General features: G+C 38.6%; 2 protein-coding genes and 2 pseudogenes across 2 annotated transcripts; all 4 read left to right on the top strand.

Moving 5' to 3' along the window:
• The window catches only part of LOC107568350 (extracellular calcium-sensing receptor-like), a 25,222-nt pseudogene extending 20,581 nt beyond the window's left edge, over window positions 1–4,641 (top strand).
• A 399-nt stretch (window positions 4,642–5,040) lies between these two features.
• olfcv3 (olfactory receptor C family, v3) lies at window positions 5,041–8,517 on the top strand. Its single transcript, XM_071582349.1, is given in 6 exon segments — window positions 5,041–5,267; window positions 5,431–5,719; window positions 5,947–6,762; window positions 6,882–7,106; window positions 7,407–7,530; window positions 7,619–8,517. Coding segments are annotated over 6 exon segments (2,580 nt in total).
• A 1,214-nt stretch (window positions 8,518–9,731) lies between these two features.
• LOC107568349 (extracellular calcium-sensing receptor-like) lies at window positions 9,732–13,207 on the top strand. Its single transcript, XM_016254306.1, has 6 exons — window positions 9,732–9,952; window positions 10,119–10,413; window positions 10,793–11,578; window positions 11,742–11,963; window positions 12,037–12,160; window positions 12,303–13,207. The coding sequence occupies exons 1-6, from the start codon at window positions 9,732–9,734 to the stop codon at window positions 13,205–13,207; spliced, it is 2,553 nt and encodes an 850-aa protein (XP_016109792.1).
• Window positions 13,208–14,289: 1,082 nt separating this feature from the next.
• Window positions 14,290–15,207, top strand: LOC107568356 (extracellular calcium-sensing receptor pseudogene; annotated as a pseudogene).
• Window positions 15,208–17,193: the final 1,986 nt, after the last annotated feature.

Raw genomic sequence — 17,193 nt, 5'->3', positions numbered from 1 at the left:
CTCGTAGCCTCTCTCACGGTGGGATGGAATATCGTTCCCATAACGGAGAAATATCTCTGTGATGTCTCGTGAAAGCTCGAGAGGGAACGCTCCGGTTACTATCGTAACCTCAGTTCCCTGAGAGCGGGAACGAGACATCACGGTGGTTGTGTAATTGTCGCGTGCACCGCATTTTATACTGCCTCTCGAGCTCGTCAGTATTTGCATGCAATTTGCATACTTCGCTAAATTGGCCAGTCATTTGGACTGGCGGGAGCCAATAGGACTTCAGGAAAGGTTGGAAGGGAAGGAGTTCCCATAACGGAGAAATATCTCCGTGATGTCTCGTTCCCGCTCTCAGGGAACCGAGGTTACGATAGTAACCGGAACATTCTGGGAGTAGTTTTCTCATTATATTTTCATTTTTTTAAATCTTGGTTAAAGCGTTCTAAACCATTAACCAAACCAGCTAAAGCGCAAGATTACACACTTTCAACTGAAGTAAAAAAAATGTGAAAATCGAACAAAAAGACAAAGATACAAGATTGAGTGTGTAATGACTCCAATGAGGTAAAAACTGCAAACCCATGAAGCATTGTGCTTTAGGCGCGCTTTCTCGGCGTGCTTTTCTAGGTGCGACCTGATTAGTAGTTTTTTTTTTTTTCTTCTTTGCCATAATAGGACATTTTAAGAGAGAAGAAATATGTGTGAAAATTGGCCTTGTCTTGTGCATGAAATGACAATCAAACAATTAAAATTCTATTCTATTTGCTTCTAAAGCTAGCTGTAACCTTCTAACACTAACACTCCCTATATACACAGTGGTGTGAAAAAGTGTTGGCCCCCTTCATGATTTCTTATTTTTTTGCATGTTTGTCACACTTTAATGTTTCAGATCATCAAACAAATTTAAATATTAGTCAAAGATAACACAAGTGAACACAACATGCAGTTTTTATTATTAAGGGAAAACAAAAAAAAATAAGAAATCAGGAAGGGGGCCAACACTTTTTCACACCACTGTATATATATATATATATATATATATTAATAAAGTATATATAATATATTTATATATGATATGTATAATTATATATTAATTATAAAATATGTGTATATATATATATATATATATACACAGTTCCTTGCGAAAGTATTCATACCCCTTTATTTTTTTCCACGTATTGTTATGTTGCTGCCTTATGTTAAACTGTTAAATGTTAAGCAAAAACAGAACTGTAACAACTTTGTAAATGTATTAAAAATAATAAAACTGAAATAAGTACATTGCATAAGTATTCATACCCTTAAAGGGATAGTTTACCCCCCAAAAATTTGATGTTTATCTGCTTACCCCCAGGGCATCCAAGATGTAGGTGACTTTGTTTCTTCAGTAGAACACATATGATGATTTTTAACTCCAGCCGTTGCAGTCTATCAGTCGTATAATTCATGACAATGGTAACTAAATCTATGAGAGTAAAAAAACCATGCACAGACAAATCCAAATTAAACCAATTTGCACTCCCGAATGAGAAGTCGCCAACTTTCTGCAGAGTCAATACCTACAGATTTCGTGTGGTCTTCAGATTAGCTCAAGAACAGTGCGTAGAGAGCTTCATGGAATGGGTTTCCATGGCCGAGCAGCTGCATCCAAGCCATACATCACCAAGTGCAATGCAAAGCGTCGGATGCAGTGGTGTAAAGCACGCCTCCACTGAACTCTAGAGCAGTGGAGATGTGTTCTCTGGAGTGACGAATCATGCTTCTCTGTCTGGCAATCCGATGGACGAGTCTGGGTTTGTCGGTTGCCAGGAGAACGGTACTTGCCTGACTGCATTGTGCCAAGTGTAAAGTTTGGTGGAGGGGGGATTATGGTGTGGGTTTTCGGGGGTTGGGCTTGGCCCCTTAGTTCCAGTGAAAGGAACTCTTAATGCTTCAGCATACCAAGACATTTTGGACAATTTCATGCTCTCAACTTTGTGGGAACAGTTTGGGGATGACCCCTTCCTTTTCCAACATGACTGCGCACCAGTGCACAAAGCTGCAAAGGGTGGGCCAACTCTATATTAAACCCTATATGTGTGTGTGTGTGTGTATACTTGCTTTGTGTACTGTGTTAGACTGTCTTAGTACATATTGCTCTTTTGTTGGTTTGCTTACTTCTGTTGTCCTCTATTGTAAATCTCTGGCAGACCGGCGGGGAGAATCGTGAAGACGAAATAAAGCAGTAAGAGAACATTAAATTGTTAGGTCAACTTTAAAACACATGTAATCACCTTATTTGTTTTATACCAATGCTATCTGTAAGGTATAAATGCGTTTGGGTGAATAAATGTCTGTAAGAACATCGGATGGACTGTATTTGTGTCAGCTACAGTATTAGCATGTATTATGCTTCAGCTACAGGTGATGTGTTGCGCAATTGTTCATTGGGTTTCTTTCTTTAGTAATGGCATTCATTCTCGCTACATAAGATACCTGTCTGTTATGTAGTGCCCTGTTATACTGCATTACTGTGTAATATTTATGGTTTCTATAGCCGTGGCATCATTATGATGGTATAAAGAGATGGATTAATTCATGTAGGACGCCACTGAAGACCTAGGTGTAAAATGCACGGCCCGCCACTGATATATATATATATATATATTTAAAGTAGGCCTCTATGACGGTGCTCAGCATTCCGGGAGAGAACTGGTGATTGAGGAGCAGGCCATTATGTGGTCTAACCAGCATAACAAGGCAAGGTGTTGACTGTGCACTGCAGTGCCATCTGTTGTTCTAATAATATAACTGACACTATAGTATATAGTCCTTGTGCCCCTATTATCATAAACACACACACACACATATATGTGTGTGTGTGTGTGTGTGTGTGTGTGTATATATATATATGTACACACACAGTGGTGTCCAAAATTATTACAACATTAGTATTTTTACCAGCTAAAAAATGTTTTTTAAGTCAGTTATTTCTATCTTTTGCTGTAATGTGTCAGTAGGAAATATCAGTTTATATTTCCAAAGCTGCCTGAAAAACTGTGCGCAAGTGCACCAATAGGGCAAAAGCTGCTTTAAACGCAAAGGATGAAATGTTGATTTAATTTAGTTAATAGACGTTGCTTGATACTTGTTACTTGAACAAACGTTACTTAATAAAGAAAGTCTATCTATAACATTATTTTTGACAGCATCCTCATATTACAACATTTTTATAAAAGTGCTTAAAAATTTAACAGTACTGTAGCTTTGCAGGTAGGTTTCTTCTGGATTTAGTCTGTCTCAGATTGTTCTGTTTCTTCATCTCATTCCAGACAGACTGGATGATGATGAGAACAGATTAGTGTGAAGCACTGGCTATAATGTGTTGTTGTATTTATATATATATTTATTTATTTATTTATCAGACGCTTTTATCCATAGCAAGTTATAAAAACTGAAACAGAAGCGAAACAAGTAATAGGAAAGAGGAGAAATAAAAAGCAATACTTATTTATGTGTGCGATATATATATATACAGTATATACACTTTATTTTCACAGGTACCTGTCTCTGTGTGCAATAATAACTGTGCCCCAGGATTCAGGACTGCTGCCCATCGTGGGCAACCTCTGTGCTGCTTTGACTGTGTTCCATGTGAGAGTGGCAAGATCAGTAATCAGACAGGTTTGTTTATACTGTCATTAATGTAACTTTAAATGCATTGACGTGTTGTCATTATTATTATTATTTATTTATCTGTTTGTTTGTTTATTTTTATTTTTATAGATTTGATAGATTGTATGCCATGCCCCGAAGACTACTGGTCCAATGCAAACGGAACAGTGTGTGTCCCAAAAGTTGTGGAGTTTCTCTCCCATGATGCAATGGGCATCACCCTGACTGTGATAGCTGTTGTCGGAGCCTTTCTGACTGTCACAGTGTTGCTGATATTTTTGTACAACAGAGGAACCCCTATAGTCCGTGTGAATAACTCAGAACTCAGTTTCTTCATCCTACTGTCCTTGACTCTGTGTTTTCTATGTGCTTTGGTGTTTATTGGGGAACCCACATCCTGGTCCTGCATGCTGCGACACACTGCCTTCAGCATCACTTTCTCTCTCTGCATCTCCTGCATCCTGGGCAAGACTTTAGTTGTGTTATATTTTCCGACCTGGAAACAATATAATGAAATGGTTGGGCCCCTCACAGCAGAGAATAATCATCTTCTGCTGCACTCTGGTCCAGGTGATCATATGTACTGCTTAGCTTACAATATCCCCTCCTTTCCCCTATAGAAACACTAAATATACACAGTCCAAGATCATCCTGGATTGCTGTGTGGGCTCTGATCTGGCCTTCTGGTGTGTACTGGGATATATTGGCCTTTTGGCCTGTGTCTGCTTTTTTCTTGCTTTTCTGGCACGGAAGTTGCCAGGGAATTTGAATGAGGCCAAATACATCACCTTCAGCATGCTTATATTTTGTGCAGTGTGGCTAGCATTTGTACCTGCATATGTCAGCCAACCTGGTAAATTTACAACTGCTGTGGAGATTTTTGCTATTTTAGCTTCTAGTTTTGGCCTCCTTCTCTACTTATTTGCCCCCAAATGTTACATTATTTTACTGAAGCCTGAGAAGAACACCAAGCAACATCTCATGGGAAAAGTTATTAAATGATATATGAGGTGTTTGGGATATTGAATTAAAATAAAAGTATAGGAATATAGTTTAAATGAACAAAGCTCATCTAATATGATATGCTATGTTTACTCTAATGTGGTATGTTCATATAGGGATGTGGAGCAAACAATCAGCCTGTATAAATTCTTATATGCTAAAACTAACATACACTGCATTACACTAAAACTAATTATTGTCTTTCTAATGAATACAATATGTATGGCCATGGGTTGTGCTAGTGTTGTAAAAAGGAAGCATATTAATAAAGCATGTTTATAAATATGAGTATTTTGAATCCTACTGGTGACATATGACTGTGATGCATAATGAGATGCATTAAGACCTGTGTCTGGTATATATAACAGGGTATCTTACCCACTGTAGTCATGCTAAGGGATGCAGGCATTAGAGAGCATGACAGTCCTGCTCCCATGGCTTCTGATTCATCATCTCAGTGCACTCACTCCTGGACATACTTCAAAATGTGTCCTGCAAAATGATTTTGAGCCAGGACTTATGGCAAATGGAGATTATGTAATAGGTGGTATTTTTCCATTGCACTACAATCAGGAAATGCCAGACCTTAACTGTACTTACAAACCGGGGCCAGTCAAATGTAATGGGTGAGTAACAAAGTTGAATTAATTAATTTTAGTTATTTTCAACTGCATATAGAACATCTTGAATATAAACATCTTGAAAGTGTGTTTTGCTAGAAATATGTAAACCTGCTTGTTTAAGTTTGAATGCCCTTTATGTCCTTACTTCTGTTTTCTTCATCTGTAGATTTGATCCAAGAGCTTTCCGCTGGGCCCTTACTATGAAACTTGCTGTAGAGGAAATAAACAAGCGAGCCGATCTCCTGCCTAACTACAGTCTGGGTTACAAAATCTTTGACTCATGTGCATACCCTCTGACAGGGCAGAGATCAGCAGTAGCTGTTCTAAATGGGCCAAATGGAGAAAATAGTCCTATGTGTGAAGGTGCTGGTCCACTGCTTGCTATCATCGGAGAATCTGGATCAGCTCAGTCTATTGTAGTTTCAAGAATTTTGAGGCCTTTTGGGATACCAATGGTGAGTCTAAAGTGAAACTTTTTTTTTAATGTAAGTGCATTATGCTGTATGTGTGTGTGTGTGTGTGTGTGTGTGTGTGTGTCTGTCTGTATTTTTTTTCCAGTAATGGACAGTCTTATCAGTCTAACAGCGTTATCGACTGACAGTGAAACCTGTGCACTAAAACTTTAGATCAAAGATTAAATCATATTCTTGTTACATATTTTTTTTCCTTTTTTTCTTGACAGATCAGTTATTTTTCATCCTGTGCCTGTTTAAGTGACAGGCAAGAATTCCCCACATTCTTCAGAGTCATCCCTAGTGATGCCTATCAAGTAAAGGCCATTGCAAAACTCCTGCTGCATTTTAAGTGGACCTGGGTAGGAGTGGTACGAGGAGATCACGAGTATGGTCGCTTTGCTCTTCAGGGCTTACTGAAGGAGCTGGAGGGTACAGGAATATGTGTTGCTTATCAGGAGATGATTCCTCTCTTATACGAGCGTCAAAGAGCGCTGGAAATCATTCGTGTCATGAACCATTCCACTGCTCGGGTGGTAGTGGTGTTCTCAGCTGAAGGGGAGCTCACACCCTTCTTGAGAGACTACATGGAACAGAATGTCACTGGGATACAGTGGATTGCTAGTGAGGCATGGGTAACAGCCTCTGTGTTCACAGGAAGTGAATATTACCCTTTCTTGGGAGGGACCATAGGATTTGGTATACGACAGGGCCAAATCCCTGGGTTAAGACAGTATCTCACAACAGTCAATCCAGAAAAGTACCCCTCAAATCCTCTGGTTCACGAGCTGTGGGGGGCTTTATATGGCTGCTCCCCCTCCAGTTCCAGCTTGAATAATCATCTGCCCTCCTGTACAGGGAAGGAGACTCTAAAGGTGCAGCACTCTGCCTATTTTAACACTTCCAGCCCCCGCATTTCCTATAATGTTTATAAAGGAGTCTATGCCATTGCTTATTCCCTGCATAATCTTATTCACTGTACACCTGGACAAGGGCCATTTAGTAACTCCACATGTGCAAACTTGCACAGTGTCTACCCATGGCAGGTATTCAAAATAAGGAGTGCTTAAATGTTTAATGGTAAAGTAACTGTGTACCAGGTTATGACTTGAACCATTGTAAACAAACTGTCTTGTTTTTATCTCTTCAATGCAATATTTCACAGTTACAGCAGTATCTCCAAGAGGTGTCATTCACTATTTCAGGAGAGACAGTGAAGTTTGACATGAAAGGCGATTCTATTCCATCTTATGACCTTATAAACTGGCAGAGGGGCTCAGCTGGAAATATTGAGTTTGTTAATGTGGGCATGTTTGATGGTGCACAAGAATCTGGCCAAGAACTGGTCATCCAGGAGAAGGCTATCATTTGGCCCGGCCATCAGACTGAGGCAAGCTGTTCTCACAGTGTATTTCAGTACATGAGATTCCATGTTCTGAAGTTCTGTAGGGTCAAATGGAGGTAAGTGTCTTAAATAAAGAATTGCTCATCTGAAGATGGCAGTTCTATCTATGGAAAGGAAACGCAAACGGCTATCGTTTTTCAGTCTATGTCAAAGTATGTCACATGCTCATTAATTCATTCTGGTTAGATTAATATTATCTAGTTTGTTTCTTGTCAAGTAATTATTTTGACCTGAAATATACACTAATATACATTTCTAATTTATGTGGATCTGTTGGCTAAGCAGGTGCTGGTGTCTGTGTGCAGCAACAGCTGTGCTCCAGGATTCAGGAAAGCTGTCCAGCGTGGCCAGCCTTTGTGCTGCTTTGACTGTGTACCATGTGACACTGGCAAAATCAGTAATAAGACAGGTTGGAGAACAACTTCAATAATGCAGCAATAAATCTCACAAAAAAAGTGATCTTCATCCTAATTTTTATAGTCTTTCCCTCTCTTTAGATTCAGTAGAGTGTATGGCCTGTTCTGAAGATTACTGGTCAAATGCTGATGGAACAGTGTGCATTCCAAAAGTGGTCGAATTCCTGTCCCATGATGCAATGGGATTGACCCTAACAGTAATAGCTTTAGTTGGGGCGTGCCTAACTTTAGCTGTGTTTGCTGTATTTCTCTATTACAGAAACACTCCTGTAGTACGCATAAATAACTCAGAACTCAGTTTTTTCATTTTGTTATCGCTGACTCTATGTTTTCTATGTGCTTTGGTGTTTATTGGGGAACCTACATCCTGGTCCTGCATGCTGCGGCACACTGCCTTCAGCATCACTTTCTCTCTCTGCATCTCCTGCATCCTGGGCAAGACTTTAGTGGTTTTGGCAGCTTTTACAGCTACCCGACCTGGAAACAATATAATGAAATGGTTGGGCCCCTTACATTAGAAAATAATCATCTTCTGCTGCACTCTGGTCCAGGTGATTATATGTACTGCTTGGCTTGTAGCATGCCCTCCTTTCCCCTATAGAAATACTAAATATATACAGTCCAAGATCATCCTGGATTGCAGTGTGGGCTCTGATCTGGCCTTCTGGTGTGTGCTGGGATATATTGGCCTTTTGGCTTGTGTCTGTTTTTTTCTGGCTTTTCTGGCCCGGAAGTTGCCAGGCAATTTTAATGAGGCCAAATACATCACTTTCAGCATGCTTATATTTTGTGCGGTGTGGCTAGCATTTGTACCTGCATATGTCAGTTCACCTGGTAAATTTACAACTGCTGTGGAGATTTTTGCCATTTTAGCATCTAGTTTTGGTCTCCTCTTCTGCTTGTTCACCCCCAAGGTTTATATAATTTTAATAAAGCCTCAGAAAAACACCAAACAACATCTAATGGGAAAAGACAAATAATACAATTCACAATGTTGTGAGCCCCGCACAAATGGGATGAAATAGAAATAATCCTTAAAATGCTAAATAAAATATATATCTAAATTACCAAAATAGCAACAGTCATTAAATCAACACAGATTTTTTTTATTTTTTTTTATGAGTAGGAGTCAAATGTCATACTCTCCTCATTTTAACTTAACACTTATGATGTTTGGAGTTCCATTCAGTCCCAACACATTTACAATTTACAGAGTGATTGTATAAAAGAAGAAAAAATTAAATAAATATTGACATTTCCTACTGACACACTACAGCAATATATATAAATAACTGAGTTAAAACAATTTTTAGCTGGTGAAAATACTAGTGTTCTAATAATTTTGTCATGTTTATTTATCTATTTATTTTGTTCTTTGATATTATTTGAAATAATGCCACATAATTTGCAAAAATATAACTACAATGTCAGATTGTATTCACAAATTATTTATTTCAAGAAACCAAATGTAAATTATTTAATAAATTAATACAAAATTAACTTCATATTTATATGTTGATCACTACAATTAGAAGAAATTAAATAAAGGGAACCATGTTTTTCAACAAATGAAACATTAAACAAGGAACCCAAACAGGGTTAAATTCTTATTGCTACCATTCATACAAATGAGACATTATACAATTAGTTATCACACAATGGTTCAGCAGTGTGTGCTAGTGTATTAATTTACTGGACACTACATTGATTATCTTCTTTTCCTGCTAAATGTTTTGAGAGACCATAAGGTACAACACAGGCCAAGCTCAATTCTACATCTCTCCTGGGACAGTATGTCCATGCTCTTTATAAGTAATAATAATAATAATAATAATAATAATAATAACGAGGACAACAATGTCAGGGTGCAGAATATGACCTATTTGTCAGAGTAAAATAATAGTGTAAACTTGTAAAAAGTAGTACAGTGACAGAAATAAATATAAAAATGCATTTTAAATGTAACACATTTCTCCATGGATTGACAGGGGGTGGAGTGACTTTGTTTTTGTTTTTTTTAGGATTAACCTTATGATATATTGTAATTATAACTGAGTATTAAATATATATTAACCACACCCTCTTACGTTTTTTTCCCCTTGCAAATTCATTGTCACAGAAAACAATAGTAGCTATTTAAACATGGTGAAATGCTCACCTGATATTTGGGGAGTTCACTGTTCTAGAAGGAGACATGCATGTTTCACTCATAACAGTACTTTGCATTGCCAGGCTTTGTCCTGCTGTGTGTGGAGTTAATTTTGGTACCTGCATCCTGCAAGGCAACCCTCAGGCCCCTGCACTCTTCAAGAACGGAGACTTGGTTATTGGGGGGGTTTTCTCCATTCATGACTATCTGAGGACAGAGAAGCACACTTACACTAGACAGCCACAACCACTAGAGTGCAGTGGGAGGTTAGCATATACATGTAGGAAGGGATAATATATGTTTAGCATGATATTGCATATATATACTGTTTATATTTATATATATATTATAAAATTATAATGAAAAATGGGATGTGCAATTGTTTTCATATTGTCGTATATTTAAGTGTATTTTTTCCCTCTATTTCAACAGTGTGGGTTTCAGAGAGATGCGCTTTGTTCGTGCCTTTGAATTTGCCATCGAGGAGATCAACAACAGCTCTGATTTCCTACCGGGCATCACTTTAGGGTATCATATATATGACTCTTGTGCCTCTGTGCCAATGGCAGTCAAAGTAGCCTTTCAGCTTGCCAACGGACTAGATCTAATATTTAACGACACTGATTCCTGTGTAAAATCTGCAGCTGTTACAGCAGTAGTCGCAGAATCTGGCTCCACACCGTCTATAAGCATTTCAAGACTCCTCAGTCCATTTGGAATTCCACAGGTGCAGGTTCAATATCACTGTTTTTTTATTTATTTTTTTCATCATAGATAGATAGATAGATAGATAGATAGATGTTTGGGCCTACATTATTGTTATATGTATATATGTATATATGAGCGAGAGAGAGAGAGTATTGGTTACAACACGGTCTGAAGAACATTTGAGAGAAAATAAGATTTAAGATATAAATATTGACACGCGCCATATCCAAAATCGTTTGTTTAGCGCACCTGTAAAAATAACGTTTAAGAATAGCGCAGAGAGAACGTAAATATGCGTCCTATGTGGACTGCCCCTTAAAATGTAGCGTATGTAATTACATTTGGTGTTTTGTGATGGGTTGCTTACTTTTCCCCTATGCTTTCACGATGCACAATAGGTGAGCCATTACGCAACGTGCGCGTGTCTCAGTGACAAGCGGCAGTATCCTACTTTCTTCAGGACCATCCCCAGTGATCACCATCAAGCTGCAGCACTGGCACGGATGGTCAAGCACTTCGGATGGACGTGGATCGGAGCAGTGCGCAGTGATTCAGACTACGGGAACAATGGCATGGCATCATTCCTGAAAGCAGCTGAGGAGGAGGGAATCTGTGTGGAGTATTCTGAGGCCTATTACAGGACCCAGCCGCGCAGCAAACTAAAACGAGTCGCGGATGTCATTCGCAGATCAATGGCCCGTGTAATAATTGCCTTCCTGGCCTCAGGTGATATGAGAATCCTTTTAGAAGAGTTGAGCCAGCAGCCTCCTCCCCCGATGCAGTGGATTGGCAGCGAGGCGTGGGTTACAGACCCAGAAATGCTGCGTTTTAATTTGTGTATCGGTGCTGTGGGCTTTGGAATCCCGCGGTCAGTTATCCCTGGTTTTCGTAACTTTCTACTTGACCTGTCGCCAGAACAAGCGCTAAAATTTCCCCTGCTGACAGAATTCTGGGAAAGCTCATTCAGCTGTAGTCTAAAAAGGCAGACAGGTTCTTCTGCTGGTATGCCAGCTTGTGATGGCACAGAGGACCTGCGCGCTTTACAGAACCCGTACACTGACACGTCCCAGTTGCGGATCACTAACATGGTGTACAAAGCCACATACGCTATAGCCCATGCCCTAGATGCTATTGTCTGTAACAAAAAACATTGTGACAAATACGTGAAAGTTGAACCCTGGCAGGTAAATATTTCTCATTGTTTTCAAACTGAATTTAAATTACGATCAACTAAGAGGGATATAAGTTTAATCGAATTAAACTTTTCTTCGTATGTGCCTGTGTGTGTATGAGATATATACATATACATATATAAATCCATCTGGATTTTGTTTGTCCCTCCTGCAGGTTTTTGATAAGCTTAAGCAAGTAAACTTCACTCAAAATAATTATCATATTTCTTTTGACACCAATGGAGACCCTGTGGCAACCTATGAACTTGTGAATTGGCAGCTTCAGGTAGACGGTTCAATTGATTTTGTGACAGTGGGCCATTATGATGCATCCCAACCTAAAGGCCAAGAATTCAGCCTGAGTAGAGCTATCATTTGGAACGATGGCAAAGAAACGGTATACAATGTTTTGTTATGTTTCAATGTAACTGTGAATATCTGTGAGTGATGTTTGTACTTGTCACATGCAGGTGCCTGTGTCTGTGTGCAGTGAAAGCTGTCCTCCAGGTACTAGGAAGGCTGTACAAAAAGGAAAACCTGTCTGCTGTTATGACTGCATTAACTGTGCTGAAGGAGAGATCAGCAATGAGACAGGTGCTGTTTTTTTTTTTTAGGCTTAAAGCAACCCTGCTCCACCAAGCCATTTATCAATCAATTTTCCATTTTCACAGTCCATCACAGGGCTAAAATGTCTATGTGTAATTTAGTTATTAATTCAATTTTTCAGATTCTTTAGATTGCTATCCATGCCATCCTGAGTACTGGCCCAACAAAGAGAAGGACAAATGTCTTCCAAAACCAGTGGAGTTTCTCTCCTGGGATGAGATCCTCGGTATCATCCTCACTGCTTTCTCTGTAGCCGGAGCTTTAGTAGCTTTGATCATTGCTTTAGTATTCTACAAAAACAGGGCCTCTCCGATAGTAAAAGCCAACAACTCAGAGCTGAGCTTCCTACTGCTTTTCTCATTGGCTCTGTGCTTTCTCTGTTCACTTACTTTCATTGGTCGGCCCACTGAGTGGTCCTGCATGTTGCGTCACACAGCATTTGGGATCACTTTTGTCCTCTGTATCTCCTGTGTTCTGGGGAAAACAATAGTGGTGTTAATGGCTTTCAGGGCTACACTTCCAGGAAGTAATGTCATGAAATGGTTTGGGCCTCCTCAACAGAAATTCAGTGTTTTGGGTTTCACTCTTGTACAGGTCCTTATATGTGTGCTTTGGTTAACAATATCCCCCCCTTTTCCTTACAACAATATGCAACACTACAAAGAAAAGATCATTCTAGAATGTGGTTTAGGATCAGCTATAGGTTTCTGGGCTGTACTGGGTTATATTGGCCTCTTAGCTTTCCTTTGCTTTGTTTTAGCTTTTCTTGCCCGAAAGCTGCCTGATAACTTCAATGAGGCTAAATTCATCACATTCAGTATGCTCATATTCTGTGCTGTATGGATCACATTTGTTCCAGCGTATGTTAGCTCTCCAGGGAAATTTACTGTAGCTGTGGAGATATTTGCCATTTTAGCTTCAAGCTTTGGTCTGATTCTCTGTATTTTTGCTCCTAAGTGTTTCATTATAGTTTTTAGACCAGAGCAGAATACCAAAAAACATTTAATGGGTAAAGTACCATCAAAATCCCTCTGAGATGTACATACACAGCTCTCATGCCAACTGTTTAATTTATAAGACATTGTTATTTTAATGTGTCAATTTTCACATCAACTGATATAGCTGTTTTACGTTTGTGCTAACTGACACAATTATGTCAGTTAAATGTGCTAATTAACATGTACTGTATATTGTAAAACTGTTCCAAAAATAGTTTAAACAGAAAACTTAAAATGAAAAAAATGCATTGATATAGTTTTATAATTACACATGTAATTATATATATATATATAATCCTTCATTTAGCATGTTTGAGTTTGAGATATACAAATAAAATTATATTTTATATAAAACATTGCTTTATAATAGTCTAATATTTGTGATGTTTTACAAATTCATGTAAACTATTTGTACCACTGAATCCATGTGAAAATCCATTTACAAATTATTTTTACAATGTTTAATTATGTAGAGATCACGAGAGAAGAAATAATGATCACAACAAACTAGACCTTTTTATAATTATTGTTGTTGTTGCTGTGAAATCACAACTGTGGGTGAGAGCTGCAGAAAGAAGACTGTAGTTGAAGTAGCCTAACCACATAAAAGGAAGGCAAAACTATTAATTCCAGGGACATCTTCACTCATTACAACCACAGACTGCATAAAAACATGGACGTAGTGTCCGTGATGTCACCCGTAGGGTTCCGAAGAGAGTTTTTGAAGCTCAAAAGTGGGCGGAGGCGGCCGTCGCCATCTTGGCAGTGCGTCACCACACGTCACTCCCAGATAATCAAAGATGGGCAAAGAGGCCAAGAGGTCCTTGCAGCAGCCTGTAGCACGATGACGTAGCTGGACTATATCCACTAGGTAGTGGATATTTTACGTGCGTGCGCTGTAGTAGGTCTCGAATAAATTCATATTTTTATTTACATTTTATCATTTTGCAGAAGCTTTTATGGTTGTTGAAACCACGCCCACCTAGCTCGATTGTGGCAGTCCACCTGTCACTCAAGTGACCACGCCCTTAATTATGCAGAACTTTAAGGCTTAATATAATTTAAACGGATTCACAGGGCTAAAATGTCTATGTGTAATTTAGTTATTAATTCAATTTTTCAGATTCTTTAGATTGCTATCCATGCCATCCTGAGTACTGGCCCAACAAAGAGAAGGACAAATGTCTTCCAAAACCAGTGGAGTTTCTCTCCTGGGATGAGATCCTCGGTATCATCCTCACTGCTTTCTCTGTAGCCGGAGCTTTAGTAGCTTTGATCATTGCTTTAGTATTCTACAAAAACAGGGCCTCTCCGATAGTAAAAGCCAACAACTCAGAGCTGAGCTTCCTACTGCTTTTCTCATTGGCTCTGTGCTTTCTCTGTTCACTTACTTTCATTGGTCGGCCCACTGAGTGGTCCTGCATGTTGCGTCACACAGCATTTGGGATCACTTTTGTCCTCTGTATCTCCTGTGTTCTGGGGAAAACAATAGTGGTGTTAATGGCTTTCAGGGCTACACTTCCAGGAAGTAATGTCATGAAATGGTTTGGGCCTCCTCAACAGAAATTCAGTGTTTTGGGTTTCACTCTTGTACAGGTCCTTATATGTGTGCTTTGGTTAACAATATCCCCCCCTTTTCCTTACAACAATATGCAACACTACAAAGAAAAGATCATTCTAGAATGTGGTTTAGGATCAGCTATAGGTTTCTGGGCTGTACTGGGTTATATTGGCCTCTTAGCTTTCCTTTGCTTTGTTTTAGCTTTTCTTGCCCGTAAGCTGCCTGATAACTTCAATGAGGCTAAATTCATCACATTCAGTATGCTCATATTCTGTGCTGTATGGATCACATTTGTTCCAGCGTATGTTAGCTCTCCAGGGAAATTTACTGTAGCTGTGGAGATATTTGCCATTTTAGCTTCAAGCTTTGGTCTGATTCTCTGTATTTTTGCTCCTAAGTGTTTCATTATAGTTTTTAGACCAGAGCAGAATACCAAAAAACATTTAATGGGTAAAGTACCATCAAAATCCCTCTGAGATGTACATACACAGCTCTCATGCCAACTGTTTAATTTATAAGACATTGTTATTTTAATGTGTCAATTTTCACATCAACTGATATAGCTGTTTTACGTTTGTGCTAACTGACACAATTATGTCAGTTAAATGTGCTAATTAACATGTACTGTATATTGTAAAACTGTTCCAAAAATAGTTTAAACAGAAAACTTAAAATGAAAAAAATGCATTGATATAGTTTTATAATTACACATGTAATTATATATATATATATATAATCCTTCATTTAGCATGTTTGAGTTTGAGATATACAAATAAAATTATATTTTATATAAAACATTGCTTTATAATAGTCTAATATTTGTGATGTTTTACAAATTCATGTAAACTATTTGTACCACTGAATCCATGTGAAAATCCATTTACAAATTATTTTTACAATGTTTAATTATGTAGAGATCACGAGAGAAGAAATAATGATCACAACAAACTAGACCTTTTTATAATTATTGTTGTTGTTGCTGTGAAATCACAACTGTGGGTGAGAGCTGCAGAAAGAAGACTGTAGTTGAAGTAGCCTAACCACATAAAAGGAAGGCAAAACTATTAATTCCAGGGACATCTTCACTCATTACAACCACAGACTGCATAAAAACATGGACGTAGTGTCCGTGATGTCACCCGTAGGGTTCCGAAGAGAGTTTTTGAAGCTCAAAAGTGGGCGGAGGCGGCCGTCGCCATCTTGGCAGTGCGTCACCACACGTCACTCCCAGATAATCAAAGATGGGCAAAGAGGCCAAGAGGTCCTTGCAGCAGCCTGTAGCACGATGACGTAGCTGGACTATATCCACTAGGTAGTGGATATTTTACGTGCGTGCGCTGTAGTAGGTCTCGAATAAATTCATATTTTTATTTACATTTTATCATTTTGCAGAAGCTTTTATGGTTGTTGAAACCACGCCCACCTAGCTCGATTGTGGCAGTCCACCTGTCACTCAAGTGACCACGCCCTTAATTATGCAGAACTTTAAGGCTTAATATAATTTAAACGGATGAGTTATAAAAAAATTCACCCCCCTCACAGTTGTCATGAAGGGCAAAAATGAGAAATTGTATTTCATGATATCTATATACACAAATAAATGTTTTAAAATATAGTATATTAAATACAAAATAATTATTAAAAATGTTATTTATTTAAGCAATTCATAATTAGACAAACATCATCTAAATAAAATAAATACAATTTCTCTGAGAAAAAAAAAAAAAACCCTCTCCAAATCTGCCTATTCAGTGAATGGGTTAAATGAACGCCGCCCATTTTCTCCTTAATAGAATGTTTCCTATAGTGTCTGTGGCTCTGTGATTGGAGGTCCAGCTATGAAATTACAACGTGCCAATAGTAAATCAATGGGAGAGTAATTTCGAATGACAGAAAAAATTGACCAATCATATCTTTTCTCTAAATGGGCGGGCCTTGTTACTTTATGACAAGCTCCACCCGGGATGTATCGGGAAAAAGAATATAGGTGCGTTCGACTTGAAGCACCGCTACAGACGGCAGTCAACGAGAGTAGCCGCTTGCAGTCGGGGGCGGAGGTGAAAACGGAGCCGTCAAGCCTGACACTTTCTGCTCCCGTTAGTGACGCTCGCGCGGTGTTTGCATACTCTATCACAGATGAAGTGAATTAAATGCAATATTTGTCAAATACACAGACATTTCAGAAACGTTTTCATGAGCAACAGAAACACTTTATATACTGCTTAATACAGCGCCACCTGTTCAAGAATAAAGTTCAACGTAAATATATACTATTTAAATACTAATAAAGTGGGGGTATGCTTTCATGATAAACGTGACTCAATATAACATTGCGACTACAGTAAAAAAGCTTTTACTGTTCTAAAAACACAAATTTATGAGCAGTATTGGATTTGAAGATGTTAGAAACACACGTCATTGTTGTCATGTGGTGAATTTGGCCAATCGTGAAACAGCTGTGT

The sequence above is a fragment of the Sinocyclocheilus grahami genome, unplaced genomic scaffold (assembly GCF_001515645.1).
Source record: "Sinocyclocheilus grahami isolate Dianchi unplaced genomic scaffold, SAMN03320097.WGS_v1.1 scaffold1237.1, whole genome shotgun sequence".
Classification (NCBI taxonomy): Eukaryota; Metazoa; Chordata; class Actinopteri; order Cypriniformes; family Cyprinidae; genus Sinocyclocheilus; species Sinocyclocheilus grahami.
The sequence above is the reverse complement of the archived record's forward strand: the minus strand, read 5'-3'. Positions and strand labels throughout refer to the sequence as shown.

Bases quoted from the DNA above. Each gene is read 5' to 3' on its own strand.
- LOC107568349 (XM_016254306.1), top strand. From the start codon at position 9,732: ATGCATGTTTCACTCATAACAGTACTTTGCATTGCCAGGCTTTGTCCT. The intron at 11,579-11,741 runs GTAAATATTTCT...TCCCTCCTGCAG, and splicing joins TGAAAGTTGAACCCTGGCAG to GTTTTTGATAAGCTTAAGCA. The intron at 12,161-12,302 runs GTGCTGTTTTTT...CAGATTCTTTAG, and splicing joins AGAGATCAGCAATGAGACAG to ATTGCTATCCATGCCATCCT.